The sequence below is a fragment of the Salvelinus sp. IW2-2015 genome, linkage group LG16 (genome assembly GCF_002910315.2).
Source record: "Salvelinus sp. IW2-2015 linkage group LG16, ASM291031v2, whole genome shotgun sequence".
NCBI classification, from domain to species: domain Eukaryota; kingdom Metazoa; phylum Chordata; class Actinopteri; order Salmoniformes; family Salmonidae; genus Salvelinus; species Salvelinus sp. IW2-2015.
In genome coordinates this window covers 8,403,230-8,416,070 of record NC_036856.1, presented here as the reverse complement: position 1 = coordinate 8,416,070, position 12,841 = coordinate 8,403,230, and the positions used below count along the sequence as shown (strand labels likewise).

The 12,841-nt window shown below is 40.3% G+C and overlaps 1 protein-coding gene across 2 annotated transcripts; it reads right to left on the bottom strand.

The window, feature by feature from the left end:
• Nucleotides 1-721: 721 nt before the first annotated feature.
• reep6 (receptor accessory protein 6) lies at nucleotides 722-12,409 on the bottom strand. 2 transcript variants are annotated; one of them, XM_024003697.2, is made up of 7 exons: nucleotides 12,081-12,409; nucleotides 10,746-10,839; nucleotides 10,470-10,608; nucleotides 9,917-10,085; nucleotides 5,485-5,630; nucleotides 1,733-1,779; nucleotides 722-922 (listed from the first exon to the last, which is right to left on the bottom strand). In XM_024003697.2, exons 1-6 carry the CDS (start codon nucleotides 12,211-12,213, stop codon nucleotides 1,735-1,737), a joined length of 726 nt encoding a protein of 241 aa, XP_023859465.1. In that variant the 5' UTR covers nucleotides 12,214-12,409; the 3' UTR covers nucleotides 722-922; nucleotides 1,733-1,734. The 2 variants fall into 2 exon arrangements, with proteins under 2 accessions (XP_023859465.1, XP_023859466.1); XM_024003698.2 differs by having other exon boundaries at nucleotides 1,733-1,776.
• Between the last annotated feature and the right edge of the window lie 432 nt (nucleotides 12,410-12,841).

Genomic DNA, 12,841 nt, shown 5'->3' with positions numbered 1-12,841 from the left:
CCGGAAGARCACTGACGTCATGATTTGTCTCGTATTTTTCCGAGTTCCCAGTTGCTTTGAACGCGGCATTAGTTCCTTTGATCCATGCCAAACAATCAGTGATCATCATAATGACAAGCAATACACTGCATAAGATGAGGACACTTTTATTGATACACAAGGTACAACTTACTTTACGTCCTTTTGAGAGTACAACATATGTACATGTATAATAAAAGGAATAAAGGAATGTTTTTGAAATAACTTAAATGATTGGTTAAATACACAGTACTAGTATTTACCATTGGACAATATCACTAGGATTCCAAGACCCAATGCATTTCTAACTTACAGTAGAYGTATGTGTCAATTTCATTTTCATATGGCCTAGATCCGACTATACAAAACTGTTACAAGACACAAAGAGAGAAAAACATGTCCAAAAAGAAACAAAGAACAACGGTGAAAACTAAAGCAATGAAGTCCAAGACCAGAACACTGTGGGCTATTGTTGAAGCATTGAGCCCACACACTCCTGAGGACAAGGACACTGCATTGATTGTAAACCAAAGACCAGTTAAATTCAGTTACTCTAATCAGGTGATGAGAAGGTCAAAATATCAGACATTGCATACCATTCAACTAACCACCCCACAACCTTGCGGATGTTAAGTGTTTTTCAGTTGCAATGGTTTTGGTTGATATAAAGCAGAATTTTACCTTGGTTATGTTTTTTTCCTGTCCCGTTATCTGTCTGTGTAATGGTATCCCAATCTCTGTCAGACTTGTGTCATTGTTTTCCAATCATAAGTATTAGTGGTTCAGCAGTTTGCAAGTCAACATGGAAACCCGAAGACTTTCCTGTGAATCTGGCATGGTTTGGTTTGCTGTCATCAGTACCATCACTGAGACTTGTCTTGGTTGGATGCCTCTACTTGTTGGTCTGTAAAGATAATGAAATACACTTGCTCAAAGTTCACTCATAGTTGCTCATATTTCACTCGTAGTTGCTCATAGTTCACAAAATAAAATGTAAGACACTCAAAGTAGTTATGTCAAAATGACATGAGAAATATAGGCAAATGAAGAGAAATATGAGCACAGTATACACTCCCCTTCATATGTTTTTGGACAGTGAAGATAACATTTCAAATTTGGTTCTATACTCCACCATTTTGGATTTGAGATCAAATGTTTCACATGAGTCCACAGTACAGAATGTCACCTTTTATTTGAGGATACATATCTGTTTTACCGTTTAGAAATTAAAGCACTTCATGCATCTAGTCTCCCCAGTTGAGGAAGTCATAAGTATTTGGACAAATTCACACAAAGAGGCAATCTGCAGTTGCTACATACATTTTTGGACTTATAAATGAATGATATGTTCCCATTGATTCTTGAAGAAATGTACAACGTTTACTTCCTTGTCCAAATACATATGGAGGGGAGTGTACAGAAAGTAGACGGTTCCCATATCTTTCTCATTCATTTGGGAAAACGGCATAGCTGGATCTACACAACAAATGGCATGGGACATGGACTCATACGACGTGAGACGAATTTGGAAGTCTAAAACCATCTGACAAACTTTAGTAATTAACTATTCCTTTAGGAGGATAGAGCACTTGGTTAATGCAAATAGCAATCTATGCCACCAGATTCAGCCACTGRCCACAAAACCTTGTGGTTGACCAGGTGAATACAGTGAGTGATACTGTATACACACACAGTGTGACTGTGTGACACTTACCATTAGTCTACAGTGGGTTCAGTGTAGATCAACTCATTGATAATCTTCTGAATATACATGGAATAGGAACAGACAAGACAAGTGAGGAAGAATTACTTTCAAAAGAGCTTCACAACCATATTACGAAAGGGAAGCACAAAGCAGTGGGAAGCATACATTTAGAATCATTGAAATATCGGCTAATTMGCTGATGGTCGACTACCTCTTTTCACAGTTCAGGTAATGCCTGCTGTAGTGGGCCTAGATTTTTTTTAAACCTGAGGAGAGAAGCCTAGCAGAATCTTTAATCCAGCCATGTGTTCTTCTCACAAGTCGGATTTGCTGACTTACATCCTCGTTTTCATTCTTGAGAAAACAGTTGGCGAGGAGAGCCCTCAACTACAGACTTTGCCATCTGTTGCTGTGCTAAAATTTCTGCCGAAACATTTTGAAAGCTTATTTTGTGTCGAGGCTGTGCTTTCTACTGCATTTCCTCCAACAAGACACTCACAAAATTAAACAATAGACCCAGATTCCAAGCTTGCAGAAAGTGACTACGTGAAAAATAACTAATGGCAGCTTTATCCGTATCCATTGTCTGCAGATTGCAGTGGAGTGGGATTAGTTAGTTAGCACCCATTAACTTCCACATGACTGTACAGAGTATCAGCTTAGGAATGATCCCACCAACAACATTTACCAGCCAGAGGAGAGAAAATAGTGGTCCACAGTGTGAGTGAGAGGCTTGACACATGCTCCATAAAATACATATTGTATTCTATTTTGATGACATGCATTTCAATAGTGTTGGCACTTTCAATCCCACTGTGTTGTCATCTTCTGCTGTTCAATTAAACCATTGAATTATTTCTGACAAATAATAGCAATCAAATAAGATTTGAGTTGATACTAGCTCCTAGAATGAAGGAGTGGTTTCTTAGAGGCTACAACAGGGGTTAGTGTCTTCCGAAATGATTCTCACCATTTGACTTGTTCCACATTATGTTGTGTTACAGCCTGAATTTAAAATTGATTAAATGTAGATTTTTTTTGTCACAGGCCTACACACCATACCCCATAATGTCAAAGTGGAATTATGTTTTTCAAAATGTTTACAAATTAAGAAAAAWTGAAAAMCTGAAATGTCTTGAGTCAATAAGTATTCAACCCCTTTGTTTAGGGGTTGAATAGGCAAGCCTAAATAAGTTCAGGATTAAAATGTGCTTAACATGTCACATAATAAGTGCAAATAGAGTTTAGCATGATTTTTGAATGAATCTCTAAACCCCAAACATACAATTATCAGTAAGGTCCCTCAGTCGAGCAGTGAATTTCAAACACAGATTCAACCAGTGCCATCCGTTTTGTCACCAAAGCCCCATATACTACCCACCACTGCGACCTGTACGCTCTCGTTGGCTGTCCCTCGCTTCATACTTGTCGCCAAACCCACTGYCTCCAGGTCATCTACAAGTCTCTGTTAGGTAAAGCCCCGCCTTATCTCAGCTCACTGGTCACCATAGCAGCACCCACTCGTAGCACGCGCTCCAGCAGGTATATCTCACTGGTCACCCCCAAAGCCAATTCCTCCTTTGGCCCCCTTTCCTTCCAGTTSTCTGCTGCCAATGACTGGAACAAACTGCAAAAATCACTGAAGCTGGAGACTCATATATCCCTCACTAGCTTTAAGCACCAGTTGTCAGAGCAGCTCACAGATCACTGTACCTGTACATAGCCCATCTGTAAACAGCCCATCCAACTACCTCATCACCATTCTGTATTTATTTATTTATCTTGCTCCTTTGCACCCCAGTATCTCTACTTGCACATTCATCTTCTGCACATCTACCATTCCAGTGTTTAATTTCTATATTGTAATTACTTCGCCACCATGGCCTATTTATTGCCTTACCTCCCTTATCTTACCTCATTTGCACTCACTGTATATATACTTTAAAAAAAATATATATTCTACTGTATTATTGACTGTATGTTTGTTTAATCCATGTGTAACTCTGTGTTGTTGTATGTGTCGAACTGCAGTTCTTTATCTTGGCCAGGTCACAGTTGTAAATGAGAACTTGTTCTCAACTAGCCTACCTGGTTAAATAAAGGTGAAATTTAAACATTTTAAAAACATAAACCCCATGGAGGTTTTCCAAGGCCTCGCAAAGAAGGACAACTATTGGTAGATGAGTAAAAAAAGCAGACATTGAATATCCCTTTGAGCATGGTGAAGTTATTAATTACACTTTGGATGGTGTATCAATACACCCAGTCACTACAAAGATACAGGCGTCCTTCCTAACTCAGTTACCGGAGAGGAAGGAAACAGCTCAGGGATTTCACCATGAGGGCAAGGGGGACTGTGAAACAGTTACAGAGTTTAATGGATGTGATAGGAGAAAACTGAGGATGATCAACAACATTGTAGTTATTCCACAATACTAACCTAATTGACAGAGTGAAAAGAAGGAAGCCTGTACAGAATAAAAATATTCCAAAGCATGTATCCTGTTTGCAACAAGGCACTAAAGTAATGCTGCAAAAAATGTGGCAAAGCAATTCACTTTTTGTCCTGAATACAAAGTATTATGTTTGGGGCACTCTCCATATTTTTAAGCATAGTTGTGGCAAAATCCTAGAGGACAACCTGGTTCAGTCTGCTTTCCAACAGACACTGGGAAAGGAAAGGACAATAACCTAAAACARAAGGCCAAATCTACACTGGAGTTTCTTACCAATAAGACAGGGAATCAAATCATATGAAATCAATGAATGTTTCTGAGTGGCCGATTTACAGTTTTGACTTAAATCTACTTGAAAATCTATGGCAAGACCTGAAAATGGTTGTTTAGCAATGGTCAACAACCAATTTGACAGAGCTTGAATTATTTTTTAAAGAATAATGGGCAAATGTTGCAAAATCCAGGTATGGAAAGCTCTTAGAGACATACAGTACCAGTAAAAAGTTTGGACAAACCTACTCATTCAAAAMAAAAATGCAGCACCCCCTGAAAAATTATTTTAAAAAAGGAATAAAAAGAATACAAATATATATATTAGTAGTGCTCTGGGCCTTTACTGGTCCTGTGTTAACAGACCGATATAGGTGTCTGTAGCACGGGTTAAAAAAAAGTGCAGCACTCCCAAACATCTTCCCGCTGCTATGGAGATATACCCAGAAAGACTCACAGCTGTAATCGCTGCCAAAGGTGCTTCTATAAAGAATTGGGGRGGCAGGTAGCCTAGAGGTTAAGAGCTTTGGGCCAGTAAACAAAAGGTCACTGATTCAAATTCCTGAGCCGACTAGGTGAAACATCTGTCGAAGTGCCCCTGAGCAAGGCACTTAACCCTAATTGCTTTTGTAAGTCGCTCTGTTAAATGTCTAAAATGTTAAATGAATTGGCTTATGTAAATGAGATATCGCTGTATMTCATTTTCTATACATTTGCAAAAATATCTAAAAACATGTCTTCACTTTGTCATTATGGGGTGTGTGTAGATGGGTTAGAAAGACAATCTATTTAATCCATTTTTAATTCAGGCAGTTACACAACAAAATGTGGAATAAGTCAAGGGGTATGAATCATTTCTGAAGGCACTATATAGACAACACATACTCTAGGGAAACAACACACAGCTGACATGCAAACAAGCTAATAGTGAGACTATATTAGCTTAGCTGGAGCAGTGTTAGGCACTAACTAATGGCAAAGGAAATCAAGTAATAAAGAGTTTGTTACAGAAATAAAAGAGTTTGTTTTACATACAGCTGATTCTGATGTGCTGAGTAAGCCTTTGGCCCCTGATGCATCTGATGTGCTGGGTAAGCCTTTGGCCCCTGATGCGCTGGGTAAGCCTTTGGCCCCTGATGCGCTGGGTACTAAAGTCTTGTTTTTCACCAGTGATTGAAGGACTGAGGGCAGACAGGAAAGAGAGAAAGATACAGTCCCCATGCAAACAAAGTTACATGAAGGTTGCTTCAGAAACAAGTAAGTGATCTGTGCACATGAAATTGCAAAAGCAGTTAGAAAGGATGTATACAAACATTCAAGGCTGAAACACACATGCATGTACACACACAAACAGACACACACACACACACACACACACACAAAAGCATATCTCCGTTTTTACTGAAACTTAAATGGATAGCAATATTTAGGCTAATTAGTTTATTCTGTATACTTTGCATTATTTTCACAGTAAGTACGCATTCTTTCACAGGTTGAAAATAGCTACCTCTATTTATATCAGCTGACCTGGTTCCTGCCATCCTTCCGTCTACCTTTTGTAAGCTGTCTATGACCTCAGTTGACATCATTAATCCCTGCTGGACCATTTGCCAGCTTATGAAATCCATCACTGGTGTGACCTCACAGCCAACAGCACTTTAAATATATCCTCATTGTTTTCTCAATAGATGCAGTAAAGAGTTCAAAGGAACTCAACCAAAACAATGGAAATGACATGGAAACGTGTGGGAGAAAGATCCTGAATATCCTCATTGCCCCCAGCTAAATTAGCCTACATTTAGGCTATTGATTATATGTACATTTCACACTACGTTGAGGTAAAAATCGGAGTATAATGTTCGTATGGATGTCAAACCCAATACATACAGTGGGGCAAAAAAGTATTTAGTCAGCCAGCAATTGGGCAAGTTCTCCCACTTAAAAAGATGAGAGAGGCCTGTAATTTTCATCATACGTACACTTCAACTATGACAGACAAAATTAGAAAGAAAAATCCAGAAAATCACATTGTAGCATTTTTAATGAATTTATTTGCAAATTATGGTGGGGAAAAAGTATTTGGTCACCTACAAACAAGCAAGATATCTGGCTCTCACAGACCTGTAACTTCTTCTTTAAGAGGCTCCTCTGTCCTCCACTCGTTACCTGTATTAATTTCACCTGTTTGAACTTGTTATCAGTATAAAACACACCTGTCCACAACCTCAAACAGTCACACTCCAAACTCCACTATGGCCAAGACCAAAGAGCTGTCAAAGGACACCAGAAACAAAATTGTAGACCTGCACCAGTCTGGGAAGACAGAATCTGCAATAGGTAAGCAGCTTGGTTTGAAGAAATCAACTGTGGGAGCAATTATTAGGAAATGGAAGACATACAAGACCACTGATAATCTCTCGATCTGGGCTCCACGCAAGATCTCACCCCGTGGGGTCAAATGATCAAAGAACGGTGAGCAAAAATCCCAGAACCACACGGAAGGACCTAGTGAATGACCTGCAGAGAGCTGGGACCAAAGTAACAAAGCCTACCATCAGTAACACACTACGCCGCAGGGACTCAAATCTTGCAGTGCCAGACGTGTCCCCCTGCTTAAGCCAGTACATGTCCAGGCCCGTCTGAAGTTTGCTACAGAGCATTTGGATGATCCAGAGAAGATTGGGAGATGTCATATGGTCAGATGAAACCAAAATAGAACTTTTTTGGTAAAAACTCAACTCGTCGTGTTTGGAGGACAAAGATGCTGAGTTGCATCCAAGAACACCATACCTACTGTGAAGCATGGGGGTGGAAACATAATGCTTTGGGGCTGTTTTTCTGCAAAGGGACAGGACGACTGATCCGTGTAAGGAAAGAATGAATGGGGCCATGTATCGTAGAGATTTTGAGTGAAAACCTCCTTCCATCAGCAAGGGCATTGAAGATGAAACGTGGCTGGGTCTTTCAGCATGACAATGATCCCAAACCACACCGCCCGGGCAACGAAGGAGTGGCTTCGTAAGAAGCATTTCAAGGTCCTGGAGTGGCCTAGCCAGTCTCCAGATCTCAACCCCATAGAAAATCTTTGGAGGGAGTTGAAAGTCCGTGTTGCCCAGCAACAGCCCCAAAATATCACTGCTCTAGAGGAGAATCTGCATGGAGGAATGGGCCAAATACCCAGCAACAGTGTGTGAAAACCTTGTGAAGACTTACAAAAAAACGTTTGACCTCTGTCATTGCCAACAAGGGTATATAACAAAGTATTGAGATAACTTTTGTTATTGACCAAATACTTATTTTCCACCATAATTTGCAAATAAATTCATAAAAAATCCTACAATGTGATTTTCTGGATTTTTTTTTCTCATTTGTCTGTCATAGTTGAAGTTTACCTATGATGACAATTACAGGCCTCTCTCATCTTTTTAAGTGGGAGAACTTGCACAATTGGTGGCTGACTAAATACTTTTTTGCCCCACTGTATCCATGTCATCGTCACCAATCAGTTAAAAACGACTAACCATATCTGTATGCTAGCTATGCTACCAGCTTATACGAACAGGCGTTAGCATTTAGCAGTCACTTCTTCTAAACCTGAAAAGGGACAACTTCTAAATGTAATGCAGCGAAAAACAGAGAAATATATCCTAACCGAACTTTAGTAATCACATTGTGGGCCTGTTACAATACATCAATCATGACAGATTTGACCAATATCCACTTTGTTAGATCAGATTGGTTGAATCTGCACCAACACGGCGTCCTTCTTCTATCCCCCACGGCCTGCACTCCATTGACCTCTTTACCGCATCTATATGGGTGCAGTGTTACACACAGCTCTCTAATAGGATTTATACTGTGAAATACCAAGCCATTTAGGGACTTCAGAGGGAAATGAGCTATGTAGCCAAATCAGGTACAATAGTTGTTGGGCATGCTTTTGAATGTACTGACCGCAAAATGATATAACCCATTTCCACTAGCATTGATTGCTACAGTGCATTCGGAAAGTATTCAGACCACTTGAATTCTTCCACATTTGTTACATTACAGTCTTTTTTTWAAAATTGATACAATTGTTTTTTTCCCCCCTCATCAATCTACARACAATATATACACCATAATGACAAAGCAAAAACAGGTTTTTAGAAATGTTTGCAAATGTATTAAAAATAAGAAACTGAAATATCACATTTACATAAGTTCAGACCCTTTACTCAGTACTTTGTTGAAGCACCTTTTGCAGCGATTACAGCCTCGAGTCTTCTTGGGTATGACGCTAAGCATTTAGCATCTCTCTGTACTTTGCTCCATTAATCTTTCCCTCGATCCTGACTAATCACCCACTCCCTGCCGCTGAAAAACATCCCCACAGAATGATGCTGCCACCAGCATGCTTCGCCGTAGGGATGGTGTCGGGAGTTCAATCTTGGTTTCATCAGACAAGAGAATCTTGTTTCTCATGGTCTGAAAGTTCTTTAGGTGCCTTTTGGCAAACTCCAAGTGGGCTGTCATGTGCCTTTTACTGAGGAGTGGCTTCTGTCTGGCCACTCTACCATAAAGGCCTGATTAGTGGAGTGCTGCAGAGATGGTTGGTTCTCCCATCTCCACAGAGGAACTGGAGTTCTGTCAGAATAAACATTGGGATCTTGGTCACCTCCCTGACCAAGGCCGTTCTCGCCCGAGTGCTCAGTTTGGCCGGGTGGCCAGCTCTAGGAAGAGACTTGATGGTTCCAAACTTCTTCCATTTAAGAATGATGGAGGCCACTGTGTTCTTGGGACCCTTCAATGCTGCAGACATTTTTTGGTACCCTTCCCCAGAGCTGTGCATCGACACAATCCTGTCTCTGAGCTTTACGGACAATTCCTTCAACCTCATGGCTTGGTTTTTGATCTGACATGCACTGTCAGCTGTGAGACCTTATATAGACAGGTGTGTGGCTTTCCAAATCATGCCCAATCAATTGAATTTACCACAGATGGACTCCAAACAAGTTGTAGAAACATCTCAAGGATGATCAATAAAAACAGGATGCACCTGAGTTTAATTTCGAGTCTCATAGCAAACGGTCTGAATACTTATGTAAATAAGGCATTTATGTTATTTATTTTTTATAATTTGCAAAAACCTGTTTTCAATTTGTCATTATGGGGTATTGTGTGTAGATTGATGAGGATTTTTATTTATTTAATCAATTTTAGAATAAGGTTGGAATGTAACAAAATGTGGAAAAAGGGAAGGGGTCTGAATACTTTCCGAATGCACTGTACATTCTCCAAACATACTTGCAAGGAGATTTTGGACATTGGTAAATAACCTACTAACGTATTTTAAAACAGTTTGTAGGAAACGACCACACCCTAGGGAAGTCGAAAATGAGACAATACTTCACTTTAAGGTGTACATGAACTGCATTGGGGCTAGGAGCTAGCTGTTTCTGGACTGGGCCGTCAGGGGCCTCTGTACCTTCTCTGGTGACAGACTCGGCTGCGTTTATGGCCTTCCCACTGAGGTCATTGACCATGCTGTCCACGGTGGCCTCGTGCTTGAGGAAGAAGGGCCGCACCACCCGGTTGTACAGAATCTGAGAGCCGTTCCATGTGACGGGGGCCATGCACCACAACAAGAACAGGCACTGGCAAAGAGGGTGGGAAAAAAACAAGAACATGATTGACACATGTTGAAGGGCACCACATACTGCCGTAACCACATAAGCAAAGCACGACACCTCCAGGAGCCCAATAAAGCATAAATACAGGTCACAAGTATTTCACAGCATACCGAGAATTTATTGACATGTACTTATGAATGTTTATGTATAGCAAGCTTATAATAGCTTGTTAATTGCTTATTAAGTGTTATATGCTGCTAAATTCCATAGCCTATAGTGATTTTGAATTATATTGTAACTTTAAGGTCAGTGGTTGGTCACAATGAGTGAGTTGAAGCAGTTTTCAGTTTGCTTAGAATGTAAGGCACACAGTCTGTCTGTGTGATACACATCTGATTATCACCTTACCTTGAAAGCATAGTAGAAAGGAAACCAGTAGAGGAAGATGTCAGAGAAGAATTCCGCCAAACTGAAGATTCCGTAGACCACCCAATAGGTCAGCCATTTTGTGTCATCTTCTTTGTTTGTGCTCTCGATGGCTTTGATTCTACATGGAAGAGTGGAAACAGTACCCAACATTACATAGCCCTAATTGAGGTAAGGTACTACATAACATAAAATGGCAACACATAAACGGTCTAGCTTAAACATATAACTTTAAAGCTAGTTTGCTACTGTTCTTACGAGTAATATGCAGGATACACAAATCCAATCATGTTACAGAGGAGGGAGGCGCCATAGCCGTATACCAAATACAGTCCCGTCAGAGACACTGCACCTGTTGATAACACAAGACACGTGACGAGAGGTCAAGCATTACACTGCACAAAGATCCTAATCAAGCAGTGCACTGCTACTTCATGAGAATGTAAGTAGTCTTAGGGAAATTGTGAGAGGAGTCTCAAATGCTGCTATTGACTGATAGTGAAGGATTTACAGAACTTTAGAATGTCATGCAAAATGCATAATTGTCTTGATAGCAACACATAACTGATATCATAATTTTAGGGAAATAAAGAGAGAGAAAGAGAGAGAGAGAGAGAGAGAGAGAGAGAGAGAGAGAGAGAGAGAGAGAGAGAGAGAGAGAGAGAGAGAGAGAGAGAGAGAGAGAGAAAAAAAGAGAGAGAGAGAGAGAGAGAGAGAGAGAGAGAGAGAGAGAGAGAGAGAGAGAGAGAGAGAGAGAGAGAGAGAGAGAGAGAGAAAGAAATAAAGAGAGAGAATGCCTTGTAACAGCTGCAGAAGAAACATTTAAGAAATTAGAACTTGGGAATAGTCCAATCTACAAAAGGATGTGTTTGCCAGTGATGATACACTTACATCGGCCTACTCTCACATTTAAGTCTACAGGTGACTACAGTTGTTCTATGGCATTGTTGATTCCTTGTTCATCTCTACACCCAGAAACAACTCTCTAGTCTCGTGCATGCTTGTGGCTTATCATTCCTTGTTGAATAAAACAGTACTGAGAATGTGCTGGAAGCAATTGTGGGTTCGTGGAAGTATGTGGGTATCATTGGGCACCAGGCACGGGTAATTACATCATCCCAACTGAACCCATGGCACAAGGGCATTTGTGACAGTGAAGTATCTGAAGGAAGTTTGGTTGTTTTTGTTTACATACAGTAATAGCAGTAGTATTTTCAATTATAATACTGCACCATTCAAATATGTATGTTCCTAAAAATAGAATGAAAATAATCTTTCATTACAATATTATTAGGTAGATCTCACATTTATAATTTATACAATGTAGGTAGAGGTAGAGGTTCATCTGAAGAGTGTGCGTCTAAAGAAACACACCTGTTGGTCAATACCAAACTGTGCGCCATAGCATAACCTACTTATAGGCCTTCCAATTGGCTGCAGTTCGTGTTCACAGCAAGGACTACAAGTGTGCTGCGCATTCGACGAAGGTTTCCATCTTTGACTTTGACTTTAAATAATGGTATTTAAACATCTACATCAAATTAACATGACAACAAACGTGTCCTCCGAATAGGCTACACAAAAATTACATACCTAGGGCAATCATTTTTTTCTTGATTCCCGTTTTCTCCTCCAGTTTTCCAAGGAAATCTGTCACCATGTTTTTCTCATTTAGAAATTTATCTGCGCGATCTCGAAGTTTGTTAAGTACTTCTGAGATACCCATGGTGACGGGTTACAGAGTTCGGAGTTTCTTAAGGCCAAATTCTAATAATAAACATATAAATAAACGATATTTTCCCTGTGGAAATCTGAGTCCTCGTGCAGTTCAAATCCGCTGACGGGACAGGTTTCGTCTCCTTAATCCGCTTTGCTGGAGAGTCCCTCCGTGCGTCATTTGGCGGTGGAGAGGGAATGGTCAAGGATCATGACTGGCTAGAAGGAAACCAATAGGAATACAGATTATAATTATCTGAAATTGTACAGTGCCAAATTCCAACAGGTGTTTATCTGCTACACTGTATTCATTTCAACAGGTAAAACAGCCTATATGGAGGTAAAACAGCCTATATGATGGGTGTGTGCCTATAATTTGTCTATATTTCTAACGGGAATAATATGTGTCGCTGTGTGGAATTTTAGGATACCCAGCAYTTGTCAGTGTACGCGCATTCATAGTGATCCCTCCAGGAGTGTAATGAAGTTGCCCTTAGACAATGATCTAAGGGCAGTTTTGCGTTCACACAAATTGTTACGTTTAGGGGATGGTACACTTACGCCTCCCGAGTAGCGCAGCGGTCTACCAGAGGCGTCACTACAGACCCGGGTTCGATCCCGGGCTGTGTTACAACCGG

Bases quoted from the DNA above. Each gene is read 5' to 3' on its own strand.
- reep6 (XM_024003697.2), bottom strand. From the start codon at position 12,213: ATGGGTATCTCAGAAGTACTTAACAAACTTCGAGATCGCGCAGATAAA. The intron at 10,840-12,080 runs GTATGTAATTTT...TGTTATCAACAG, and splicing joins GAAAAAAATGATTGCCCTAG to GTGCAGTGTCTCTGACGGGA. The intron at 5,631-9,916 runs GTACAGAGGCCC...GTCTGCCCTCAG, and splicing joins CGAGTCTGTCACCAGAGAAG to TCCTTCAATCACTGGTGAAA.